Source organism: Taudactylus pleione, unplaced genomic scaffold (assembly GCF_031769625.1).
Source record: "Taudactylus pleione unplaced genomic scaffold, aTauple2 ptg000484l, whole genome shotgun sequence".
Lineage (NCBI taxonomy): Eukaryota > Metazoa > Chordata > Amphibia > Anura > Myobatrachidae > Taudactylus > Taudactylus pleione.
In genome coordinates, this window is record NW_028284886.1 from 3876268 (window position 1) to 3899458 (window position 23191).

The 23191-nt window shown below is 46.3% G+C and overlaps 1 protein-coding gene across 1 annotated transcript in view; it reads right to left on the reverse strand.

Annotated features, from left to right (window-relative positions):
- Positions 1 to 286: 286 nt before the first annotated feature.
- MPHOSPH6 (M-phase phosphoprotein 6) overlaps positions 287 to 23191 on the reverse strand; it is a 43663-nt gene continuing 20758 nt past the window's right edge. The window contains exons 2-5 of the mRNA XM_088449400.1: positions 8125 to 8237; positions 4474 to 4564; positions 3059 to 3156; positions 287 to 1286 (exon numbers count right to left, since the gene is read on the reverse strand). Coding sequence (XP_088305526.1) covers positions 1151 to 1286; positions 3059 to 3156; positions 4474 to 4564; positions 8125 to 8237 — 438 coding nt within the window. The 3' untranslated portion in view covers positions 287 to 1150. The remainder of the gene's footprint in view (positions 1287 to 3058; positions 3157 to 4473; positions 4565 to 8124; positions 8238 to 23191) is intronic.

A 23191-nucleotide genomic window follows, 5' to 3' on the forward strand; every position in this document is an offset into this window, starting at 1 on the left:
TTTTTGGAATTAAACATAATGAAATACAAAAAGCTAAAAAAAAAAAATGTCCATTCCACAAACATTTCTATATGAACGCTTTGCATAACGTCATCACTGTCTCTATACGGTGGACGTCCCACCAACACTACAGTAAACACTGAGGGGTTTATGTATCAAGCAGTGAATAGCCGGGAGAAGTGGACCAGTGGAGAAGTTGCCCATAGCGACCAATCAGCTCCTACCTATAATTTTATAGGCTGGACTTGATGAATACTACTTCAAAGCTGATTGGTTGCTATGGGCAACTTTTCTACTGGTCCACTACTAGACGCTTTTCACTGCTTGATACTAGGGATGTGCAGGCTCGGATTAGTTCAGATTTTCCCGCCAAATTCAGATTTTTTTTTCCCGCCAAAAAATGGGTCTTAGAAAGAGGCAAAATGTCATCTTTCATGGACTTTTATCCAGGAATGATGATGATGTTTGTCCATGAAAGATGACGATTTGCCCCTTTCTGAGACCCGTTTTTTGGCGGGAAAATCCGAACTTGCAAATCCCTACTTGATACATAAACCCCTTAGTTCCAAAAGGGAACACAGGATTCTGCGTACAGTTACAGCAGCAGTGCCCCAAATTATTTGTAGAGATATAAAATTAAAATAAAAATGAAATAAGACCCAAAATACATGGAGGAACATTTCTGAATGCGATGAACATACAAACGTGCCAACAAGTGCTGTTACCCGCAGCAACCAGCCATTATTTCTCCAACCTGTAATGGAATACTGAGTTATTTTATCCCCCCTAATTGTAGTTGCCCATTCGTAACCCATGTCGGCAGAAGCAACCCACCAAGCTGAATAGGAACCAGTGACATCATGGCGGGACGAGGCACCATTTTCCATCACCTCTTTAGGAACCGCTCCCATGAAGGTTGGGTAAAGCCTTTGTAACGTCTCACTCCATTCTGGCTCTGAAACGGGTATATTTGAGACTGGCCAATCTTGCTGGTCCTTTACTTTGTAATGTACAAACCATGTATATGTCTTTTATAATAGAAGTAAAATTAAAAAGAATTGAAAAAAAAAAAAAAAAAAAGATAAAAAATAATTTTTTTTTAAAATAAAATCCTTTGTTCTATAAAAAGGTTCTGTAAGGTGACAGCCGCTCAGTCCTGCGGTTTCATGAAGGTCTTCTTTACTTTGCTGCCCCTTACATTGCTATTTTCATCTTCTCCCTGTAGGACCTTGTGGTCTCTCTTTTTAGAAAACTTCCTTTTGATGGTGCCCACTAATGACTCGTATCTGTAAGAGAATATAGAACGTACGTCAGTTGCACTGCGTCAATCGATCCTACACTATGGGGACAGGCACAGCCATAGCGTCCCCTGCAGGCTGTAAAAAGGTACTACATTCCATCACAATGCACATTACACAAACTTGAATAAAATCACACCAGTTTGCAGTGGGTTAAATGGATGAGTGATTACCCAAGTGGTTTTTGCACCAAGAACACAACAACTTTTTATTCACAGTTGCACTGTGGTTAGCATTGCTGCCTCACAGTGCTGGGGTCAATTCCGACCCTGGGCCTATATGTGTGACGTTTGTAGGTTATAATCCTGTCCGTTAGATAAATTTAGATGCAGGCTTGGTACATACACATAATGCCGATCCACGGGGCGTTTATCCGATCAGTGCGACATGCGTACACACTGCGCTAGTTTTAGCTTGGTGTGCACATTCTTCAATGGATCAAGAGGTCGGGCATCTTAAATATTACACTGCACATAAGATGCGATCTCCTGATTCGACAGCAGCGTTTTAATATACAATCATCAGTGAGACATCAGGTGATCGGCCCAACGATTGTACAGGTTTCACTAGGGCAAAACAAGCCCCGTAAAGCAGAGTGCAATATCTAGGTCCTATATTAATAGTATAGCTCTCATTATTTATAGATATATCTAAATATCTCTCTCCCTAAATATATTATATATATATATATATATATATATATATATATATATATATATATATAGATATATATTATAGTTAGATATTACAGAGAGATATAGATATGGATAGATAGATCTCACTCTAAATATATATATAAATATATATTAAAAAAAATATATATACATATATATATATACATATATATACACATATATATATACACATATATATACACATACACAAATATATATACATATGTAGCCACAAAAGTCCGTGTCCTGACCTAGTCGATGTCGCCCCGTATTGATATTCTGTATGTATGTACTAGAGGCCTTAAAACACTGAAGAAAAACAGCACAATAAACGGAACAGCACAAAAAGTTGAGAACGTCATCAATAAAAGTTGAAAAATTTAGGATACTGAAAAACGGAGAAAACTGAAATTGGAGCCGTCACTAAATATCTGCAAATGAAGAAGATGACGGCTACTGACATCACACTCGGGCTCAAGGAACACATTCGTGGGAAGACTTTTACGCCTGATGGCGATGACATGTCTGCTGTACAGGACTGATCTGAGGACCAATCACCGCACTCTCTCCTCAATGGAATCAAGAGGTTGGAGCATCGATGGGAGAAGTGTATTGAAGTAAATGGAGAATATGTTGAATAATAAATGTCATTTGTCCTGAAATTTCTTTGTTATTCATGGTCAGGACACAGACTTTTGGATCCACCCTCGTAGATCTCATTGAGGATTTGTATTCTGCTCTATCAGACCTACCATAGAACGTTTCTATAGCAGTACTTTCTTGTATCATTACTGTCCGTAGCGCGCCAGTAGTTATGGATTATTAGCAGCTTCCTTTATATACTCTGATAGTAACTATGGATGATGCATTTTGTGTCATTATTACCTTTTCTTTAAGCTGCACGGTGAACAATACAGGTTATTTTTATCAGCCACCATACGCCGGCCCCCTCCCCACTCACAAAGAGTCTTGACAATGTCCCGCTGTGATTCATTGCAGTGTTAATGGATTCAGCAGAGTGCATATATATATTAATGACACTCCTGTAATAATTCCCTGGGCACAGAGCAAGATGATAAATCTCACCTGCGGACCATTTCTTCATCTGACACGTCTACATCCATGTTCTCCTCCTCTGCTTCCTCATCTTCTTTTGACTTTGAGTTCATCTGGACCATCAACTTCTGAGAAACAGGAATGAAGAGCGTTATTGAAGCACCTATTTCAGCATATTGACCCCCCTCCTCCCACCCCCGAGGCTATCAGTAAATGGACCTGTCTAGCACTGGGGAGACCCCACGGAGTGCCTCCAGCCAGAGTCGGCAAAGTTGGTGACTATAATAGAGGCCAGGTCTCAGGTATACAACATCCAAGGGGTGAGGGTGGAACGCGTAAGCCTCAGCACAGCTCAAAACTCTCTTCGGTTTGGCACAAAAAAACTGCTACAACTATAAAAATCTTAAAGACTAACCTCCCCTATAATAATATCACAGACGTACTAACTAGTTAATTGAAGAAACCATGGTTAGAGAATGGGGAAGTGCACCTAAAATAATAACTGCTGCCTCCTAACGTTACATCTTCCCTGGCTCTTTAGAAGATCCTGCTGGCTACTAGAATCAACCGACTGGTCCTCCCATTATGGTGGCCCTATTAGTTATCGAGAAATAGGACTGCGTTCCTTTATTTATGGTTTCCATGTCCATTACTAAACGGCAGATTTAACAAAGGCGTGCGATATCCTTATACCTAATTAACGTGCACCCCATCTCAGAGAGAGTGACATATGCAATAGGTTGTGAAAAAGTTACATCACAGGCCAGCCAATGTCTGTCTCTATTACACATGATACGTGTGTTTAAGGATTTTCATTACAAAGGTTAAAATTAGGTCTTTAATACCACTTTTTCCATCAAACTCCCGGGTCCAGCCTGGGACACTCAGCACAAGTTTCAAGTCACAACGGCATGAACCCCATTTCCATCGCAGGCTGGACCTGGGATATTGCCGGGCCTTACCTCTGCTGGCGGTTGGAGATTACATAATCTACAAGCTCCAGAAAATGTGGCTCTCCCAAATGCTTTGAACGGGACCCGGGTCAAATGACCCTGTATACAAGTTTCCACTGAGCCTTACCAGAGTTTTAACAGCGTAAAACCCTGCTCGAGACCCGGGAAGAAATGCCAGGTCAGACTACCCAGAATTTTTTCCTAGGAGCCTTTTCCACTGAGCGGCAACCAGGGTTGACACGGCAATAACTTGGGTTTTCGCGGCGGTGGAAAGGGGTTTAAATGTGCAAATGAACAGTATGGGGACCCAATTTCTGGGACCTCGAAGGTTTTTGTTTGTCCTTCGGCAAACCCTTGTAGACTTGCCACCTCAAACTCTTTATCCTATTTAAACTGCCCCGTTCCGCAAAACTGAAACATATAACGAAGTGAGAACTAGTCTGACGTACACCGGTTCCCCAGCACTGACACAAACCCCCTTACACCAATCACCTCGATCTCTGGGTTAAAGCCTTTAAAGGACATTCTGCCAAAGAGGAAATCTTCACACGGAAGGAAACTTCTTTCTTCAATAATAAAACTCCTGCAAAGGTGGAGAGAGAAAAAAAAAAACCAGACAACAACATTTCAAATAATCGTCCACAGCATTTTATTTTACCTCGTATTAGGTCATATTCCGGGAAGAGCTTTTAAGATAGCAGAAAGTATTGCAGCACGTCTCTCATCTGCACAGAAACAGCTCAGCCAGGGCTGTAAAATCTATTGAGACCTGGGTGAAAATTATTCATAGATGGTTTTTTTCCCCCCTCGGTAGTAAAGTAATACATTTAGAATACTTATATTCATGAGGATGTGTTATGAATGTTTACATATAATGGCCAGGAAGGCAATTTTAAAAAGGGAAACTTGCTGGAATATTTTGCATTCGGTAAAAAAAAAAAAAAAAAAAAAAAGATGCTGGTCTAAAAGCTCGACAGTCCTTAATAAATATGTATGTACAGGTCACTTTCACTCATGAAAATAGTCACTTCAGGACACATAGTGCTATTAATCTTATATATAAAATGGTCTGTCTGTCCGTCAGGTTATGCATTCGGACTCCCCTGCACCGATTAGGATAAAACAAACGTGAGGTGGTCCAGTTGGATGCAGGACAGGTTTTAGGGGGGTTAGGGTCCCTGTCGGACCTCCCGTTGCTGTACAACGGGCAGAACTTTGACCCTGGGAGACTATTCTGAGCCTTCCACTGGATTGTTTCTGGACGAAAACTTCAGAGTGGTCACATAGGATTCCTGAAGTCATTGAGGTCCAAGTTGGTGTACAATGGGCAGAACTTTGCCCCAGGGAGCTTGTTCTGGGCCTTCCCTGGATGGATTGGGCTGACATCACACCAAAAAATACTAACTTGAAGAATTAGACCCGAGCAACACCGGATACGTCAGCTACTTATTTTCCTGTTTGCATCGGATTAAGTCACCCCTCTACGTCAGACCATCACTTCCTGTCCAGTAAAGGATAACTCTGCTATACGGTCTGTCCTGTAATACTTTATGCAAGGAGATTATGTACTTGTATAGCAGACGTGGTATATTTCAGTACAATTAAAACCCAAGTGCACTGTTGCTGTTCTGGCAGCCAATGGTGACCTATCTACCCATTTAGGCACTTTGGGGGAGATTTATCAACCCTTCTAAAGAGGACAAGTGGAGAAGTTGCCCATAGCAGCCAATCAGCTGATAGCTATCATTTGTCTAGTACACTCTATAAAACGATAGCTAGAAGCGGATTGGTTGCTAAGGGCAATGGGCAACGTCTCCACCTTTAGAAGGTTTGATACATCTCCCTCCGTTATAGCAGCCTTTACTTTATTTCAGTAGCTATCCGTATCAAAATATCAATATAAGAGTTGTGCTTTTACTACAGGAAACAAGGTTGCTGCCATGTCAGGATGCTTTTATGTGAGTAGAGTTACCCTTTAATCATTAGGCTGGGTACTACATAATTTAAAAAAATATGTCTGCCTGAAATTGTCTGTTAAGTACTCAGAAACACGTTTGCTATCAAGTAGGTTGAATGAATGAACCTTCCTTAGCAACATTTGTAACCATGGGAACACACTATGGACTGTGGTGATAGCGGTTGTTAAGGTTCACAAGCTGTCAGTCACTTGGCAGAAACAGTTTATGTAAGAGTTTTCAGCAGGCAATTTCTGGCGGAAGGCATTTTTAAAGAAAACAAAGCTGGACTGTGCATGTAAGCACAAGGGTGTCAACCTTATCTAGAATAAAAGCAATATAGTTTAATTTTGTTCAAAGTGATAATGTTTCTGGCAAGTAAGAAGCTACACAATCCGATTGGCCCGACTCCCCTTTAGCCTATTACAGTGTCCGAGCGCAGTACCTGCGGCATGCAGGTTAAAGGCAGATCGCTAATGAAACTGCCACAATGAGAATCCTTTACCTGCACTGCAGGGACTGGAACGGACCGAACTACCATGCAAGAGAGATTCAATAATATATCTTTATCTCAGTGGCACTGCACCTTTAAAAACGGCAGCCAGGGCAATCTGATTACAATGGATGGATGTATTTAATGAATTCCGAAATCGGTCAACTGTTCCAGTGTCTAAAACAACAAGGCAGAAAGTAAAACCATCTCGGGCTGCGGCTTGCCAGGCAGACTGTAAATTAGAGATGTCGGAAAGCTTCTAGTGGTGGGCAGGAGAGCTCAGAGCTTTCCAATTACAGGTTGCAGCCGCCTGCATTTAAAAACCCATTTTTTTCGAATACAAGCCAATAAATCGTGAGATCTCAAGATCTAAGTGCAAGAAATGCCTAGCACATGTTCCGTATGTACCTAGACGCGGACAGGATAGCCTCATAGAGGCAGATTCAATTAGCTATGCGGCTTTCTGCCTGGCTGCAGCTCTGCCCTGAGCTATTCAATTACTGAGCCTAGCACAGCCTGCAGATCTAAGGGCTCCTTGCGTTACGCAATTTGCCAGCCAGCTTAGGGATATCAGTGTTCTCCCCAGATATTTTTTCCAGTCGGGTGGCATCCAAAAGTAGCCGGGTGGGGGCCTTCGCAATTATGCGCGCGCCGGGAAAAGGGGTATCTCCCTTACCAATCCAGCCAGACAGGTCTCAGGCTGCTCCCCCACTGGCTCTCATTCAAAAATGCCCATTATACAGTGCCCCCTGTAGTTTTCCCCTTTATGCATTGCCCCCTGTAGTTTAACTTTGCCCTTATGCATTGCCCCCTGGCTGAAGTAGTGCCCCTATGTAGTGCCCCCAGGCTTAAATAGTGCCCCCAGACTGGCCACTTATGCAGTGTTCCCAGGCTTAGATAGTGTCCCTTATGCAGTGCCCCCAGGTTTAAGAGTGTCCCTTATGCAGTGCCCCCAGGCTGGCCCCTTATGCAGTGCCCCCACGCTGGCCCCTTATGCAGTGCCCCCAGGTTTAATAGTGTCCCTTATGCAGTGCCCCCAGGTTTAATAGTGTCCCTTATGCAGTGCCCCCAGGCTGGCCCCTTATGCAGTGCCCACAGGCTGGCCCCTTATGCAGTGCCCCCACGCTGGCCCCTTATGCAGTGCCCCCAGGTTTAATAGTGTTCCTTATGCAGTGCCCCCAGACTGGTCCTGGCTCCAGCCCAGCACTTATCTTTACTGGCTGGCCGCTCCCTGACTGGATCGAACTAGATCCAGCAGGCGCGCAGGGAAGTCTCCTCATATCGCGGGTGACGTCACCCGCGCAGTGCATCACTGGGAACACAGGCCTCTGAAGTGATCGGAGGCTTCTTTAGCCTCCGGTCACTTCAGAGGCCAGCGTTCCACAGCGGGGTCGGCGGGGAAAAGTGCCGGGCAGCAGGCTGTTTCTGCCGGGCGATGTGCCCGCAGAAAACAGCCTGGGGAGGACACTGGATATGTAGGGATGCATCAAATCTGGGCCTAAAAAGGAAATGACATCAGCCGAACACAGCAAAAGCAAATCAGAGGCCATAAACTCCACACCTTCTGCACATGAAGTGTAACTCTATAAGCCTCTGCTCACAACCATAGAGGACGGCTGTCACCAGCATCTACAGCGCTGAACCATTCCCTGCCCCCACTGTAGATGGCGCTCTCCATAGCCACAGCTCCCTTACTCTTTTTCTTTCAGCTCAGACAGCTCCAGATACCAATGCTCGTCACTGATAATCTTCCGCTCCTCCTCTTCCAGCTGTTTCTTGGTTTGCGGGTCAAGGCTCCGATGCATGAACTGCAAAAGGAGAGAGAGGAAGGAGAGAGAAGTTTGTTTCCATCATACTTAATCTGGGACCACAACGCAGCTCAGCTTTCAGGCATTGCACAACGTGGAAACATCATTCCACGGAATACTCTGGAGCCACGGATGCAGTACATGTGCTGGAACAAAGCCCCTGCCGTGAATTGTTTACAAGAACAGGTTCCCTATTTTTATTTCATTTCAAGGGACAGGACAATAAAAGAAACGTCTCCACAAAAAAATTGATCAACTAAAAACTAACACCGTAATGCAGATGTTTCGCAAAAGAGGCGATAGCAAAATTTGCCCGGTATCACACGTTTCCATGTTATTGAGCTACTCAGAGCCTGATGCTGAGATGGGAGCAAAGCTAAAGAGAGCAACTAACTCTGCACCTGGACCAAACCATGCTGCACTGCAAGAGGGGTCAAACACATGTGTTAGTTTTGCATGCAGGATAAATACTGGCTGCTGCTGCATGTAGCACACAAATGCTGGACAGCTTTAGATCTGAGCTTGGACACCCCCCTCCCACATCCAATCGCTCTGCACGGTACATCTGCCCGCTTGTGCTCTAAGGGGTCTATTTACTAAGCAGTGTTAGGAGACAAAGTGAAAAGTGATAAGAAAGTGATAAGGTGCCAGCCAATCCGCTCCCAACTGTCATTTTTCAAACACAGCCTGTGAGATGACAGTTGGGAGCTGATTGGCTGGTACCTTATCTCTTTTCACTGTCTCCTAACACTGCTTAGTAAATAGACCCCCTAAGTAACGAAGGGGAATATAACGTGCAGCAACAGTTCAGAATGTATGGAGGGAGGTAGGGGTTATCTACACATGAATGACTACAGGGTCGCCCCAACTCTTTTATATAACGGACACATTATACAGCTGCGGAAGCGGATAAGGCTATTTGGATTTGGCTACCAATTAGTAGTAGAAACTCCTCACTATAAAGATCAATTGTTAAACAGAGTGGCTGGTGGCCCCGCTCTCCTGGCTGTCAATTAAGATAATAGTCCTATTGTCAGAGGACAGACATGGCTATTGCCACATTTATTTCACAAAACCCTGCTGGAATGTCCGGGAGACTCCAAATTTTGGCGAGTTCTCCCGGAAGAGTAGGCCTCCATCTCAGATCCCGCCCACTACCTTAGCGCAGTCGGCTGTGCCTGGATGGCACATTTTTGCCAGGAATCGTGTCACTATGGCCCCGCCCACTGTTGTGCACCGATGCAAATCACTTTTTTTTTTTTTAAAAATGCAAAAGTCATTTATGAAACACTAAAGTGCAAAACAGCAGCAGGCGTGCACTTCAGCGCCAAAAGTGCACTAGACGCATGAGCAAGCCTAGGTTTCCACAAGATTTCATTTGGCAGAGATGGGTTACAGTTTGGTCTAGTACTATACATTTAGGGTGGTATTCAATTATTATGACCCTGTACGCGCCCAATAGGAGCTATTCAATTGTTTCTCCTGTCGGGCGCAATAAGCTACAGGCGCACCAAATGGGCGAAAACTGACATGTTTTGGCGTACAAACATCACATTTCGCGGTCTCGCCCAGCACTTTGGTCGGGGGTAGCGGATTTAATCGGCTAAACCCGACCACTTTGGGCACGATCAGCGCGAAAAACTGCAACAAATGAATAGCGCCCCGCGATCTCTCATTACTTTCGACGGGAGATCGGGCGCACTATAACAGCTGAATACCGCCCTTAACCTGAAAAGACTTCCCCGCAGACGTTGACCTGGAAGGTGAAAAGCAACTTCGACCAATGTACTTAAAAGCTCCCAACACAAAAGTGACCCATAGCAAGTACCGTGCCGATGTCCTCCACTTTCAGGATTAATTTAAGACACTAATGACCAGATCAATATTTTACAAGTAAATCTGAAATGTCTAATGAATAAAGAGGGTGGTGGTACAGCAGTAATAGTGTGGACTTCATTGCGTTATCGTTTCCACCTTGTGCATTTTCTAAAGCATCTGCCAACACTCAAAGCTAGGCTGAATTTACAGGGGTCTTCCTATAAAAGAAAAAAAAGGGGTGGGGGGGAGACCTGCGCCTTCACCGAGGATTGGCACATATTAAAATGTGCGTAGACCAATAATATTGTTTCTATAAACTTTAGCAGAACAGCGCCCCCAGTGGCTAAATGAGAACAAACGTTGGCTTACTAGCATTTGAACAACTCACTAAAACAAGAGTAACTTCCTTGTCCGGTAGATGAAATAGTCGTGTTAAAACATATCTATTTTATTTTTAAATCTGTATCTTACCAGTAAATTGCACAGCACATTATAGGGCCCCTAATAGGTGTTGTTCAGTTATACATTTATTAAAGCTATAATGAGTACCGTACAAGTCTCTGCACAATTTACATTTTCCAGCCATTAGCATCTATCCAGAACACAGAACGCAGCGGATTCTGAGACCCAGCATTTTCTACAATTACACCCACTCACAACGGGAGGCAGCAAAGTCATTTAACCAAATGGACACATAAGCGTTACTCGATAGTGGACTTAAGTAGGGTTATTCATTCTCCAAGCCTCCGACATCTTCACCCCACTGAACACACTTCAGTAAATGGTTGAAGAAGAAGGTAGGAAAGCAGGGCCCTCCCTCCGGTGATTAGCGTTCCATTAGATGTACTTTGCAGGCCTGGCTTGCATCAGTAAGGGTATCTTTTAGTGCATGACCAGATATTGCAGCGTGTTGCCTGGTGGAGCTAGAATGTGGGTCAGCAGCTTCTAAGGCTCATTATTCGGTTTGTGTTCAATATATCCAGTTTCGCCACAGTGAGTATTCCAGGCACTTAGCACGTAATGGGGACCCCCACTGTTACTAATGTGGAGGTATAGAGGTGAGCAAGCCGCCTTCATCTTAAGCACCTGTTTCTGTTGAATAATGCACACACACAGATTGCTTTGCAAATCCCTTAGAGAAATAGCTATCCCTACCAGTTGCAGCAGGCCCTGTATGTAATGCACTGCCTATTCCATACTGGGCTACACGAGGACATAAGGACAGCTTTCACTACCCAAATCAGACAGTGAAGTTGTTCAGCCTGGTTCCTCAGTGTAATGCAATCACAGAAGTACTAGTGTGTCCTGATATTTCACAGGAGTATGGTTATATACGGATGGGGGGGGAGGAAAGTGGGCAGGAATAAGGGTTGTACAGATCACACAAAGTGACACGGCACTGTACACATTACTGGGTGATGAGGCAGTAAGGGGCATCTGTACGCGTTGGACACAATGGTCTCTGGGCTATCTAGCTGCCCAACAAAATCACCCCCTTTCATAAAACGATTTAAAACAGGCAAGGAATCAGGGATGACCAACAGTAATTGCCAAGGATAGAACTGGCTACTTTCCATCCCGCCACTTGGCCCGAAAGATCGATGTCCAACATGGCCACACCACTGGGGGCCAAACTCCACTAAATCTGATCGTCTGGGCTAAGCTGCCAGATGGTATAAATGCAGAGTTTCTGGGAGCTGGCTCTCCAAGCATCTATAAGCCCACGGGCTAACGGCACAGTCTTATGTGAACCTGAAGCTCTGGAAAGGGAATCTGATAACGTGGCAAGAACCTTTATGCTGCCTGTAATGTGCAAACATAAGGAGATTAATTCCGGCTGTAGTAGGCACATAGGTCCACTACCATGTCATTAGAAAACCAGGTCTTCAAATAGATCTTCCTTTTCCTGGCTTCTTAAGAAAGAAACCCTGGCCAAAACTCTTAAGCTAGATTAATTCCAACACATCCCCTTAGACATGCAGCTAGCGTTCCCACTAGGCTGTTTTAGCGGGGTGCGGTGCCCTGCCCTCCTTCTGGAGGGCAAAAAGCTCCCTACCCGCACAGCCTGCGGGTGCTGTCTTCACCCGCGGGTCGCAGTGTCCCACGGGTGGGGAAATGTGCGGTGACCCGGTCACCGCTGGAGAATAGACGCCAGGGATTGTAGGATCCTAAAGAGGGGGTCAATTGCTAAATTAAATAATAAGGGCGAAAGGGGGCACCCTTGTCCTATTCCCCTGTTTATTGCTATTAGAGAACCACGCAAGCCATTAATAATTAAAGAGGTTGTAGGATACGAATAGAAATAGGGGACAAGGCGTATAAATGAAGGGTCGAAGTCGCGTTCCTCAAGAACCTGAAACAGATGGGGCCATGCTACAGTGTCAAAAGCCTTATGTGTATCTAAGCTCAACAACATGCAATTGGGATTGGAGGACTGAGAAACCGCCATGACAGATGCAAGGGCAGTTCGTATCGCCTTCACTGACTGACGACCTCGAACAAAATCCACCTGATGAGGAGTTAATAAATCAGGGAGGATATCTTTCAGCATATTAGCCATTATTTTAGAAAATATCTTGAAATCAGTATTTAGTAAAGAAATGGGTCTATACGCATCTACTGAAGTCTGACCTTTGCCCGGTGTGGGAATCAGAGTGGTATAGACATTAGTAAAGGAGGAATAAGAATGGTTATCACGAAAGAGGTTACCACATAACTCAAGTGAGGTTGGAGTGATTTCGTTTTGGAGAAGTTTCAAATATGCCCCAGTGTAGCCATCCGGTCCGGGAGACTTATTCAGTGGCAAGTTTTTCAATACTGACTCCAACGCCCAATTCGTTATATCCACTGATAAAAGATCCTTTTGGGCTTGAGTCGTTTTATGAAGCTTTGCATTCTCCATTATTTTAGCTTGCAAAGTTGTATCTATGTTTTTCGCAGCATATAGATCAGTGTAAAGCCGATTAAACGGCTTCAATATATCCGCAGTGCTGAAGAGGGTTCTGCCAGAGGTCGGATCCCTAACTGCAGAGATGAATGAGCGTCTATTCCAAGGCTTCAACATCATAAATAGCAATTTGCCTGTCCTATTGCCCCATCTGTAATAGGTATGTCTTGTGTAATCTAGATGCTGACTCACCTGAGAGGTTAGAAATGACTGTACTATAAAGTTTTTTGTTTTGTAAATACTGTTCTAGGGTTGAGTCGGAGGGGTTTGCGACATAGTCACGGAAACTACATGATGCAGCCTCCTGCAGTGATTGGTATTTTCTAGTGTTATCCTTTTTTAGTTTTGCAACGTAACCTATTATGTGTGACCGCTTTGGACATCTCCCAGACAAGTATTGGATCATCCCAATGGTCTATGTTGTCATCTAGGAAGTTGGTCCAAGAGTATGAAAGAAAATGCTTAAAGTCTTCCGACTCGGAAAGGTAATCTGGGAAACCCCAAAAACGGTCCCGTGAATAAGTAGTCTACAGATACAGGCATAATTGTATTGGTGCGTGATCGGAAACTATAATATCTCCTATGTCTGTTGATTTGACCTGAGTCAGAAGTGAGGTATTTATTAAAAAGTTATCTAGGCGTGATAGGGAGTTATGTGCTCTAGCGTGGTGGGTATAAGATCTATCCGTCATGTTCAAAAGACGTCAGGGATCCCCCAAATGAGGCAAATCTTTTAATTCCTGGATCCATCGCCAACACCGCAAAGACAATCTAGAAGCCGGGGGAGATTTGTCAATGGCTGGATCCTTAACAGTGTTAAAAAACTCCACCGACTATAGGTGAATAATAAGAGATATGGTAAGAACTTGTTATCTCTATTTCTAAGCAGTCCATAAGGTTCCACAGGATACCTTGGGGTATAGGCGATGCGGCAGCAGCATCGGGCACCACAGAGTTAAAACTTTAGCCTCCCAGGATGCACTGGGGTCCCTCCTCTATACCCGCCCCCCAGCCAAGGCCATCAGTTTTGTAACAAGCCATAGGCCGGATGAGGAGAACAAAGAGAGAAAGAAGAAAGTCTGGAACACAGAAGAAACACATTCTCACTAGTAGGAGACGGAAAAACCGGTGACCAGATTAAAGCCCATCTACAGTACAGGTGCGACAGGGCGGGAGTCCTGTGGAACCCTATGGACTTCGTAGAAATAGAGATAACAAGGGTAAGTTCTTACCATATCTCTTATTTTCTACTTTAGGGTCCATAGGGTATCCACAGGATACCTTGGGGATGTCCCAAAGCAGTATCCTTTTAAGGGAGGGGACGCTCCTGTGCTGGAAGGAGAATCTGCCGTCCGAAGGAAGCATCCTGAGAGGCGAAGGCAGGAAATGCATAATACCTGACTAAGGTATGGACAGAAGACCACGTGGCTGCCTTGCAAAGCTGAACAGCTGAGGCACCACGGCGAACTGCCCACGAAGGAAGTAGAGTGAGGCGAACTGCCCACGGACCAAGTAGAGTGAGGATTAAGAGAGGTTGGTCTAAGAAGGCCCTTCTGAATGTAAGCCTGAGAAATGGCCATGCGAATCAATCCTGCCAAAAGTTGTTTAGTGGCAGGTCAACCTTTCTTATGGAAACTATAGAGGACAAAAAGGGAGTCCGATTTCCTAAAGGAACTAGTACGGTCACCATAAATCCTCAGAGCACGTACCACATCCAAAGAGGCCTCACCAGCAGAGAGAACTGGGGAATTAAAAGGCAGGTACTAGGATTTCCTAATTAAATGTGGAAACTAGATACCAACTTAGGTAGAAAACCAGGGTGAGTGCGAAGCCCCGCCCTGTCTTTATGAAAAATCAGAAAGGGAGGACTTGAGAGAACCCCCAAATCTGACACCCTTCTGGCCGGAGTAATGGACAGAAGAAACACAGTCTTAGCTGCAATCCATTTGAAAGCCACTGAGCCCAGAGGTTTCAATGGCAGTCCTTGGAGAGCCCTCAGGACCACAGCCAAATCCCAAGGAGCCACTGGCGGGACGAAGGGAGGCTGAATACGAAGTATACCTTGCCTAAAGGTGTGGACATTAGGAAGTGTAGCGATCCTACGCTGAAAACTAGACTGACAGGGCAAAAAGTTGCACCTTTTAGTGAAGCAAGGCGAAGACCGTGATCTAAGCCCGTTTGTAGGAAAGCCAAAACCCTGGATATCCTAAGGACCTGAGGATCAGAACCTCTAGGACAACACCATTCAAAGAAAGTATGCCTCACCCAGTGGTAAATCCCTGCAGAAGTAGGTTTCTGAGCTATGAGCATGATGTTAACAGAGCTGGAAAAACCCCTGGACCTTAAGAGGGCTGACTTAACAGCCATGTGGTCAAAGCCAGACGACCGAGGTCTGGGTGCTGGAAAGGACCTTGAGACAACAGGTCCGTATGCAGAGGCAACAATATCGGGGTGTCGACTGAGAGACCCCGAAGATCTGAGAACCAGTGCCGCCTGGCCCACACTGGAGCTATGAGCAGAAGCGTGTCGCCTTCTTGCTTGAATTTGCGAGTAATTCGAGGAAGAAGGGAAAACGGAGGGAAGATACGCAAACCTGAAGGTCCACCTGACCCACAGAGATTCCATCAGAAGAGCCCCTTCGTCTTCTGTGATTGAACCGTACACAGGCAGCTTGTTGTTGTGTTGGGAGGACATGAGGTCTTTTTCTGAAAAAGCCCCATTTGTTCACCAGTTGGTGAAATACTTCCTGGTGAAGTGACCATTCCCCTGATTGCACGTCTTGACGGCTGAGAAAGTCTGCATCCCAGTTCAGGCCTCCTGGCATGAACATTGCCGAATTATGGCAGGGAGATTGGCCTCTGCCCAAGCTAGAATGTGGGACACTTCTGTCAGAACTGCCCGACTTCAGTTTCCCCCTGGGCGGTCTATGTAAGCCACCGTGATGGCGTCGTCTGACTGTACATGCACGGACTGTCCGTGGAGGACATGTGTTATCTGCTGGAGAATTTTGAATACTGGCCGAAGTTCCAAGGGATTTATTGGAAATGCAGATTCTGTTGGCGTCCACCGTCCCTGAACGAAGTGTGGACCCGTCACTGCTTCCCAGCCCTGGAGACTGGCGCCCATCATTAGAAGGACCCAGTCCGCAATTGAAAAGGGACGCACCCTGTTTGGGAAGCAGTTAGTAGCCACCAGGCTAGAGACAGACAAACCACTGGGGAAAGCACAATCGTCTGTGTTTTTAACCGATTTGGCAACCCACTCTATCCGTTTAGGATTAGCTGCAGCAGAGGTCTGGAATGGAACTGGGCATATTCCACCATGTTGAACATCGACACCATAGAACCCAGTAACCGCATTGTTGAGTGCACAGACACTTGTCGGCTGCGAAGGAAACATCTGTAATGTAGAGTTGTCCTTTGTCAAAAAGATCCCCTGGTGTTGAAAGACTAACAGGGCTCCGAAATGGAGCATCCTCAGTGAGGGACCCAGGGAGGACTTCTCTCAGTTTATCAGCTAGCCATAATTGTGCAGCACAGATATTGTTAGGTGCAGATGGTGCTGAAGGATTTCTGGAGACCCTGCTAACAAAATGAGGTAGTCCAGATAGGACAACAGGCGGACCACCTGCATTTGAAGGTGGGCTGCCATAACCGCCATGAGTATGGTAAATACTCGAGGCGCAGTGGCCAGAGTAAAGGGCAGTGCCTGAAACAGGAAATGGCGGTTTAACATCGCAAACCCGAGGAATTGCAGTTGCGCAAAGATAATAGGTATATGAAGGTAGGCTTCATAAGTGTCCAGAGACACCATGAAAACCCTAGGTCCCATTGCCAATATAATGGAACAGAGGGTCTGTATCCTGAACCGAAGAACCTCAAAGACTTGTTTAGGCACCTGAGGTTTTGGCCGGGAAAACCCATTGGGTTTGTGTACCAGAAAGAGAATCGAGTAATATCCCGTTCCCTGTTGGGATAACGAAACAGGTACTATAACTCCAGCCTGGAGCATAGAGTGCAGCTCTTCTGGAGTTCCATAGCCTTAACGGATGGAAGACCTGTAGTGAAAAACCGGCTGGGAGGCCTACGCCGAAATGAGAGGGCGTACCCCAGAGAGACCACTTCTCTGACCCAAGTGTCCACGGTAGTCAGATACCAGCCTCCCACTTTGGGGTCCCCCAAGGGGAGGCCTTAGGCTGAAGGTTTATCATCCGACCTGGGAGTAGGACGCCTTGTGCTCTAACCCAGCTTGTTTGGCTTGGCAGATTTTCTGGTTGTTGACAGCTGAGGAAAGGACTGCACTGTGTGGACTTACCTTGGGCCCCAGAGGCCCGAAAGGATGAAGCACCAGACCCGGATGGAATCGGAGCCGATGGCAGACACGCAGACTTAGCTGCTGCCAGAGTCGACACAATGTTGTCCAAATCAGAGCCAAAAAGGAGCTGTCCATTAAAGGGCAAGCATTCCAAACCTTTTTTGGAATCTGCATCCGCTTTCCAAGAGCGCAAACCTAGGGTGCGGCGAACTGGCACGGCTGGCGAGGAAACAGCTGCCTCATTAATATACGTGGCTGAGTCTCTGGGATTGCCTACCAACTTCGCCAGTTCAGGAAACGGGAAGCAATCGGGAAGCCGACTGCCTAAATACCGGCAGCCGGCTTCCCGACTGTCTTATCCCGGCATGGGTGAAATGCCGGGCATCTAGATGCTGACGCCCGTATTTCCCCGACGCCGGGAGACCGGCGCCCGGCATCATGATCGTAGTGATGCCGGGCGCCGCGAGGGGGAGGGTTAGGTACCCCCCCTGGAGGAAGGGTTAGGCACCCCCGGGGGGGACTTAGGGTTAGGCACCCCCCCGGAGGACTAAGGTTGAGGCAGCGGGGAAGGGGGTGGTTAGGGTTAGGCACTTGGGGGGGGAAGTAAGGGTTAGGCACCCCTAAGGAGGGTTAGGTTAGTCTATACTTACCTATCCACGATCGGGATTTCCAGCGCTGTCGGGCTTCCGCTGCTTCGAACTCTGCTCCTGTAGGGCTGCCGCTGACGGGAATCGAACCGCCGGCCACATGTCATACCCATTCCCAGGAAACGAGTCAGAGTCCAGAGACAATTACAAATTATCAGCCCAGCGCTCCATGGCTGTGGACACCTAGCCCACGGCCATACCCGTCTGGACGCCCCTCAAGCAAGGGAATAACTGGATTTTAGGCATATTTCCACCTAATGTTCCGTGGCATGCTTGAAGGAGGCATGGAGGGCATGGTAACGTACTACTCCACACTAGGTGTGTAACATGAGAATCCCATCTGCGGAGGAGTCTATTTAGATTTGGCCACGTAGGGGGTTGCCATCCTCAATAACCAAGACCGCACGGACTGCCCGTATAAGGTTTGGTATATGTTTTTGACTTAGACTTCTGGTCTGAAAGGTCAAAAATTGTCACCGTCATCAAATGTCATGACACCACCATCATGCAGAACATTCCGAGACACTACAGACCGCTTAGCAGACTACAATGATGGCTAGGGGGAGCACGGCCGATAGGTTCTGTACCGAATTGGACCGTGAACCCACACACTCAGGCTCATGCGAGACATAGGTGGGCGAGAGCAGGAGAGACTGGGGGCCACTCAGCGTCCTGGGGAACCCCTATATGGGTGAGGACCCAACCGACTGCCGTGATAACCCCTATGGGGCAACGCAGGGGGTGTGGCCAGCTGACCCACCCAACAAGGCCAGGGTGTTCCTGTACAGGCGCAGACACAGTAACTGGACGTGATATTAGAAAACACGCCCTGCATAAACTCCCAGTGTTACAATACCCTACGCTATTAGTACATTACAAGTGGTACACTTTAGCAGTAGGGGAAAATCACGTTCACTCTCAGACATGATGAGTGTAACGGAGTGTATGTTACTTTCCTCACAAATAAATACTTTTATAGTGAGGCAATGATGACCCTGCAGCACCGCACCGGAAGGGCTTTAGCAGAGGAAAAATAGGGATAGAAAATATGGCTGACAGTCAGAAGTGAGAGTACAGGCAGACAGCGCTAGCATTAAGTCACATACAATGCAGAAATAACATCCTGCACTATCAGCACTGAGATCAACTACACAGACACAGAGCCTGGTAGGAAACAGCGCAGCATACACTGACCTTAACGTTGCTTGAAGGAGAGGTATGCAGGGGGACCCGGACCACACAGCCACCAGCATCAGCGTCCAGCAGCGCTTGCACATTATTCGTAAAATGGCCGCCAAGGAGCAGAGAGGAGGCGGGCCCCGGGGGAGGAACGCTGAACACAGTCCGTCAGACCGCTGTGGAGAGGCACTGTGCTGAGGGGGAGGTGCCGGCTGTAAACAGGGAAGGCGCGCTCCCCTGGCATGCATTTAACCCCAGGGACGCCGGACGTTTTCCGCTCAGTCGCGGCCCGCTGTCCCTGGGGCTTGTGGAAGTGCAGGCTAATACCTGGCTTCACTCGCAAGCCAGTCCCCAGGGAGCCCCCTGCCTGGGGACTGAGGACTGTCTTCCGGCGGGTACCCTCCGCGGGACCCGCCGCTTACCTGGTCCCCTTAGATCCGGGCACAGTCGGGGTGGTCTGGGGTCACCGCTAGCCGTGACCCCAGACCCCCAACAGCATCCCCGGATCGGTACCGGCGTTCTGGTACCGGCGGGGTGAAGGAGCGACAGCATAGACGTCTGTACAGACTGTCCATGCTGTACTGCTCTAGATGTGCAGCCACAGCTGCTTTTGAAAAGTCTTCAGGGGCTGTAACAGCCCAACTCTGCTACATGTGCTCCGACTCCTGGCCGGGCACCGACAAAAACTGATGGCCTTGGCTGGGTGGCGGGGTATAGAGGAGGGACCCCAGTGCATCCTGGGAGGCTAAAGTTTTAACTCTGTGGTGCCCGATGCTGCTGCCGCATCGCCTATACCCAAGGTATCCTGTGGATACCCTATGGACCCTAAAGTAGAAATAAAGTACGACCAGCCAATATTTGACTTAAATCACGAAAAAATGCCCCAGGGTTGACATTAGATGCGTAAACATTAACCAAAGAATGTCGCGTACCTTCTATTTCCACATCCACCACCACGTAACGGCCTTTAGGATCAAACACGGAGTCTAAAATTGTGTATCGTAAATCACGATGAGAAAGTAGTGCCACACCACGCTACTTACAACGATAAGAGGCCGACAAAGATACCCCAATCCAAGAAGGCCGAAGAGTGGAGCCGCCCCCTGCCACCCAATGAGTCTCCTGTAATAAAAAAATCACCTGAGAGCGCAGTCTACGAATATGTGCGAGCACCTTTTTACGTTTTACCCACATTCCAAGATAGCGAGGAGATGTTCTGCCACCTATGTGAAAGAGACACTATTTGCCTGTGCTGCCATAATATATGTGAAAAAGGAACATTCCCAAAAGGAATAGGGCCACATCAGCCCCGCACGACTTCCCACACCCCCCCCATAGAAAGGAACATCATACTTAAAGATAGGTCAGGTAGATACTCATTGACACAAATGTTGCAGACATTTTTCCAAACAAATAGCAGTGGGAGGCAACACAGTCCTCCACCCATATGACTAGAGGATCCCACTTTTGAAAAAGGGGATACCCCAGATAAAAAAAAAAAAAAAAAACAGAAATAAAACACATTGTAAATCAATTAATACAAAGAATCAAAGAAAAATGGGCCTTTAACCTATTTATGAAATTAAGTATATCATCTAGGGATAATATATTAAATGCAAACTTAAATTCAAAGGAGTCCAGAACCCATCCGAGTGTAAGGGAACAACGGGGGCTTGAACACCAACAAAGTGAAATATAAATTCAATTACCACAACAATTTTCAAATATGACGATAGTTGAAGACATTATGGGATCAATCCTTTTAGATGCGATGATCTCGCCGGAGCGAGTCATCGCGGCAATGGGCGAACTTTACGGCAGCCTGGATTCGATGAATTTTGTTCGCAGCCCCATAGGACTGCGAGTAAGATTGTGTGAATTCGGGCTCAGAGCGGGCCACGAAGGGTGCAAGGTGCCGGCATTTTAATGCCGTTGCAACGGCAACTCGCACCCCTCGCGGCTAATTGGATATATTTAGGCTCAATCTATCGACCCGGCTGCAGAATTAGCTGGAGAGTGTGGGCGATCTTTTTGAAAGTGATCTTTTGCCCTCTGAGGGTCTGTAAAAATGACAGGACGGCCATTTATCACCCCCCTCAACTTTGCTGGATAAAGAAGCGAAAAGCGCCGATTCCTGTCCATCAACATTTTGCAAACCTCAGAGTCACCGTTTTGACGTGTAGGACCTATTCTATGTACTCTCTCAATCTGAGGGACTATGGCAGAGATTCCCAAATGCGGTCTTCAAGGCTCCCCAACAGTTCAGGTTTTAGAGATATCCATGGTTAAATCAAATTGACTGAGGTACTAATTAAATCACCTGTGCTCAACCACAGATATCTCTAAAACCTAAACTGTTGGGAAGCCTTGAGGACCATGATTGGGAACCACTGGACTATGGTGTCATCATGTGAATCTAAGGCCTGTGGAATCTGAATACTAATATAGTCATTCAATTGGGCATCCTTAATAGATTCGGGAATAACAATAAAAAGTAAATTACTACGTCTATTTCTATTTTCCAAGTCATCGAGTTTTCCCGACAGAGAATGTATAGTCTGCGTTTGGGATGCAACAGCCGCCTGTAAAGCATGTATGTCATCCTCCGTAGTACTAGTTCTCTGCTCTAGTGTTTCAATTCTGGCAGTATTGGGATTTATCTTAGCCAGTGAGGCATTGAGCCGGTCATTAAGGTCTTCAAAATGTTTATCCATTAGCGGCATTAACATAGAAATGACCTCTTTGGCATTATCTGTGGAGGATGGAACGGTGATGCCTGCGAAGACTTGGCTATTGGTGGAAACGTCCCCTACAGAGCCGGGGGATAAGGCTGAGGGAGATGGAGGGGAACTGGGAATTGTGGGGGAGGCTGCTTCCTCATCATGTTTGTACTGACAGAATGGTTAGATGTGTATGAATTTCCTGGTCTGTCCACAAATCCATCCATAGCCGGGTAAGCCGGCTAAAGTTGAAACTATACCTTAATAAGGTTACTTAGCTTCAACAAAGAAATATAAAGCTTAATGTCACTGAAGTAAAGCTTACACTTAAGATAGGTCAAAGGCTCACAAATTAGAATTCAATTACATATTTCTCAAAATACTTTGCGAAAATAATTATTGGGCAGTATATATAAAGGAGGGATGGTATCAATATAATCACAAAATGCAGTAGAAAAAAAAACAACTCATCAGACTGTGAATACAAATATTGAAATCAATTATAAAAGACGCCACTAGGTGGCACTGTTGTAGCAAAGATAGACACGTTAAGCAATACACTCAAAATATGCTGGATAACTAGTGAAAATATAAAACAAAAGAAAAACAATTTACATGAGACACAGACTAAAATAATGAAATCCGGCCAAAATATCTACTAGTAATTCCTCGGAAAGAGAAAGCCAATCCAGGGGGGTGTGTCTCAGCAGAGAGCGATGCAGGTAATAACCGGCAACATGGTATCTACCACTCGGATGGACGCTGGACCGGGCCAGGAGTAGACCCTGGGAGGCAAATATAGGGAGTAGAATAGGCTCCACGGCAGCCGGGTCATGGCCAGGCCATCCAACAGTGTTTAACAGTCGCCCAGTCGCAGCGGCAGGAGACAATGCAGGTCGGTGAGATGATAAATAAAACCCCAGTGTTTCGGCTCAACCTCACCACCGGGTATGGAACCAACGCGATACTAGTGCTCAGAGGGTTAGGGAGACCTATACTTTACGAGTAGCCAGTGGGACATTGTGTCTCTAGATGTTTAGGGAGATAGGTAATTGGCCAGAGATCCTCAGCAGCGTATGGCAGTAGGCAGCTAGAGCTCCGCTCCAAGACCCATGCCGATATTCGCGCCAAAACCTGGAGGTCATGCAGGCCACCACATTAATTGGCCAGACTCCGGTGGATAAATGATGTCCCGAGGCAATATTGAGTCCAGGACAATCCTTGCAACTTAATCTACACAGTGCCGCAAAGTTTGACCCCAAAAGAGCCAGAGAAGTGGAGGATTAAAGCTGATTTTAGGTGTTGCACTCTGGAGAGCTGCTAAAAGGC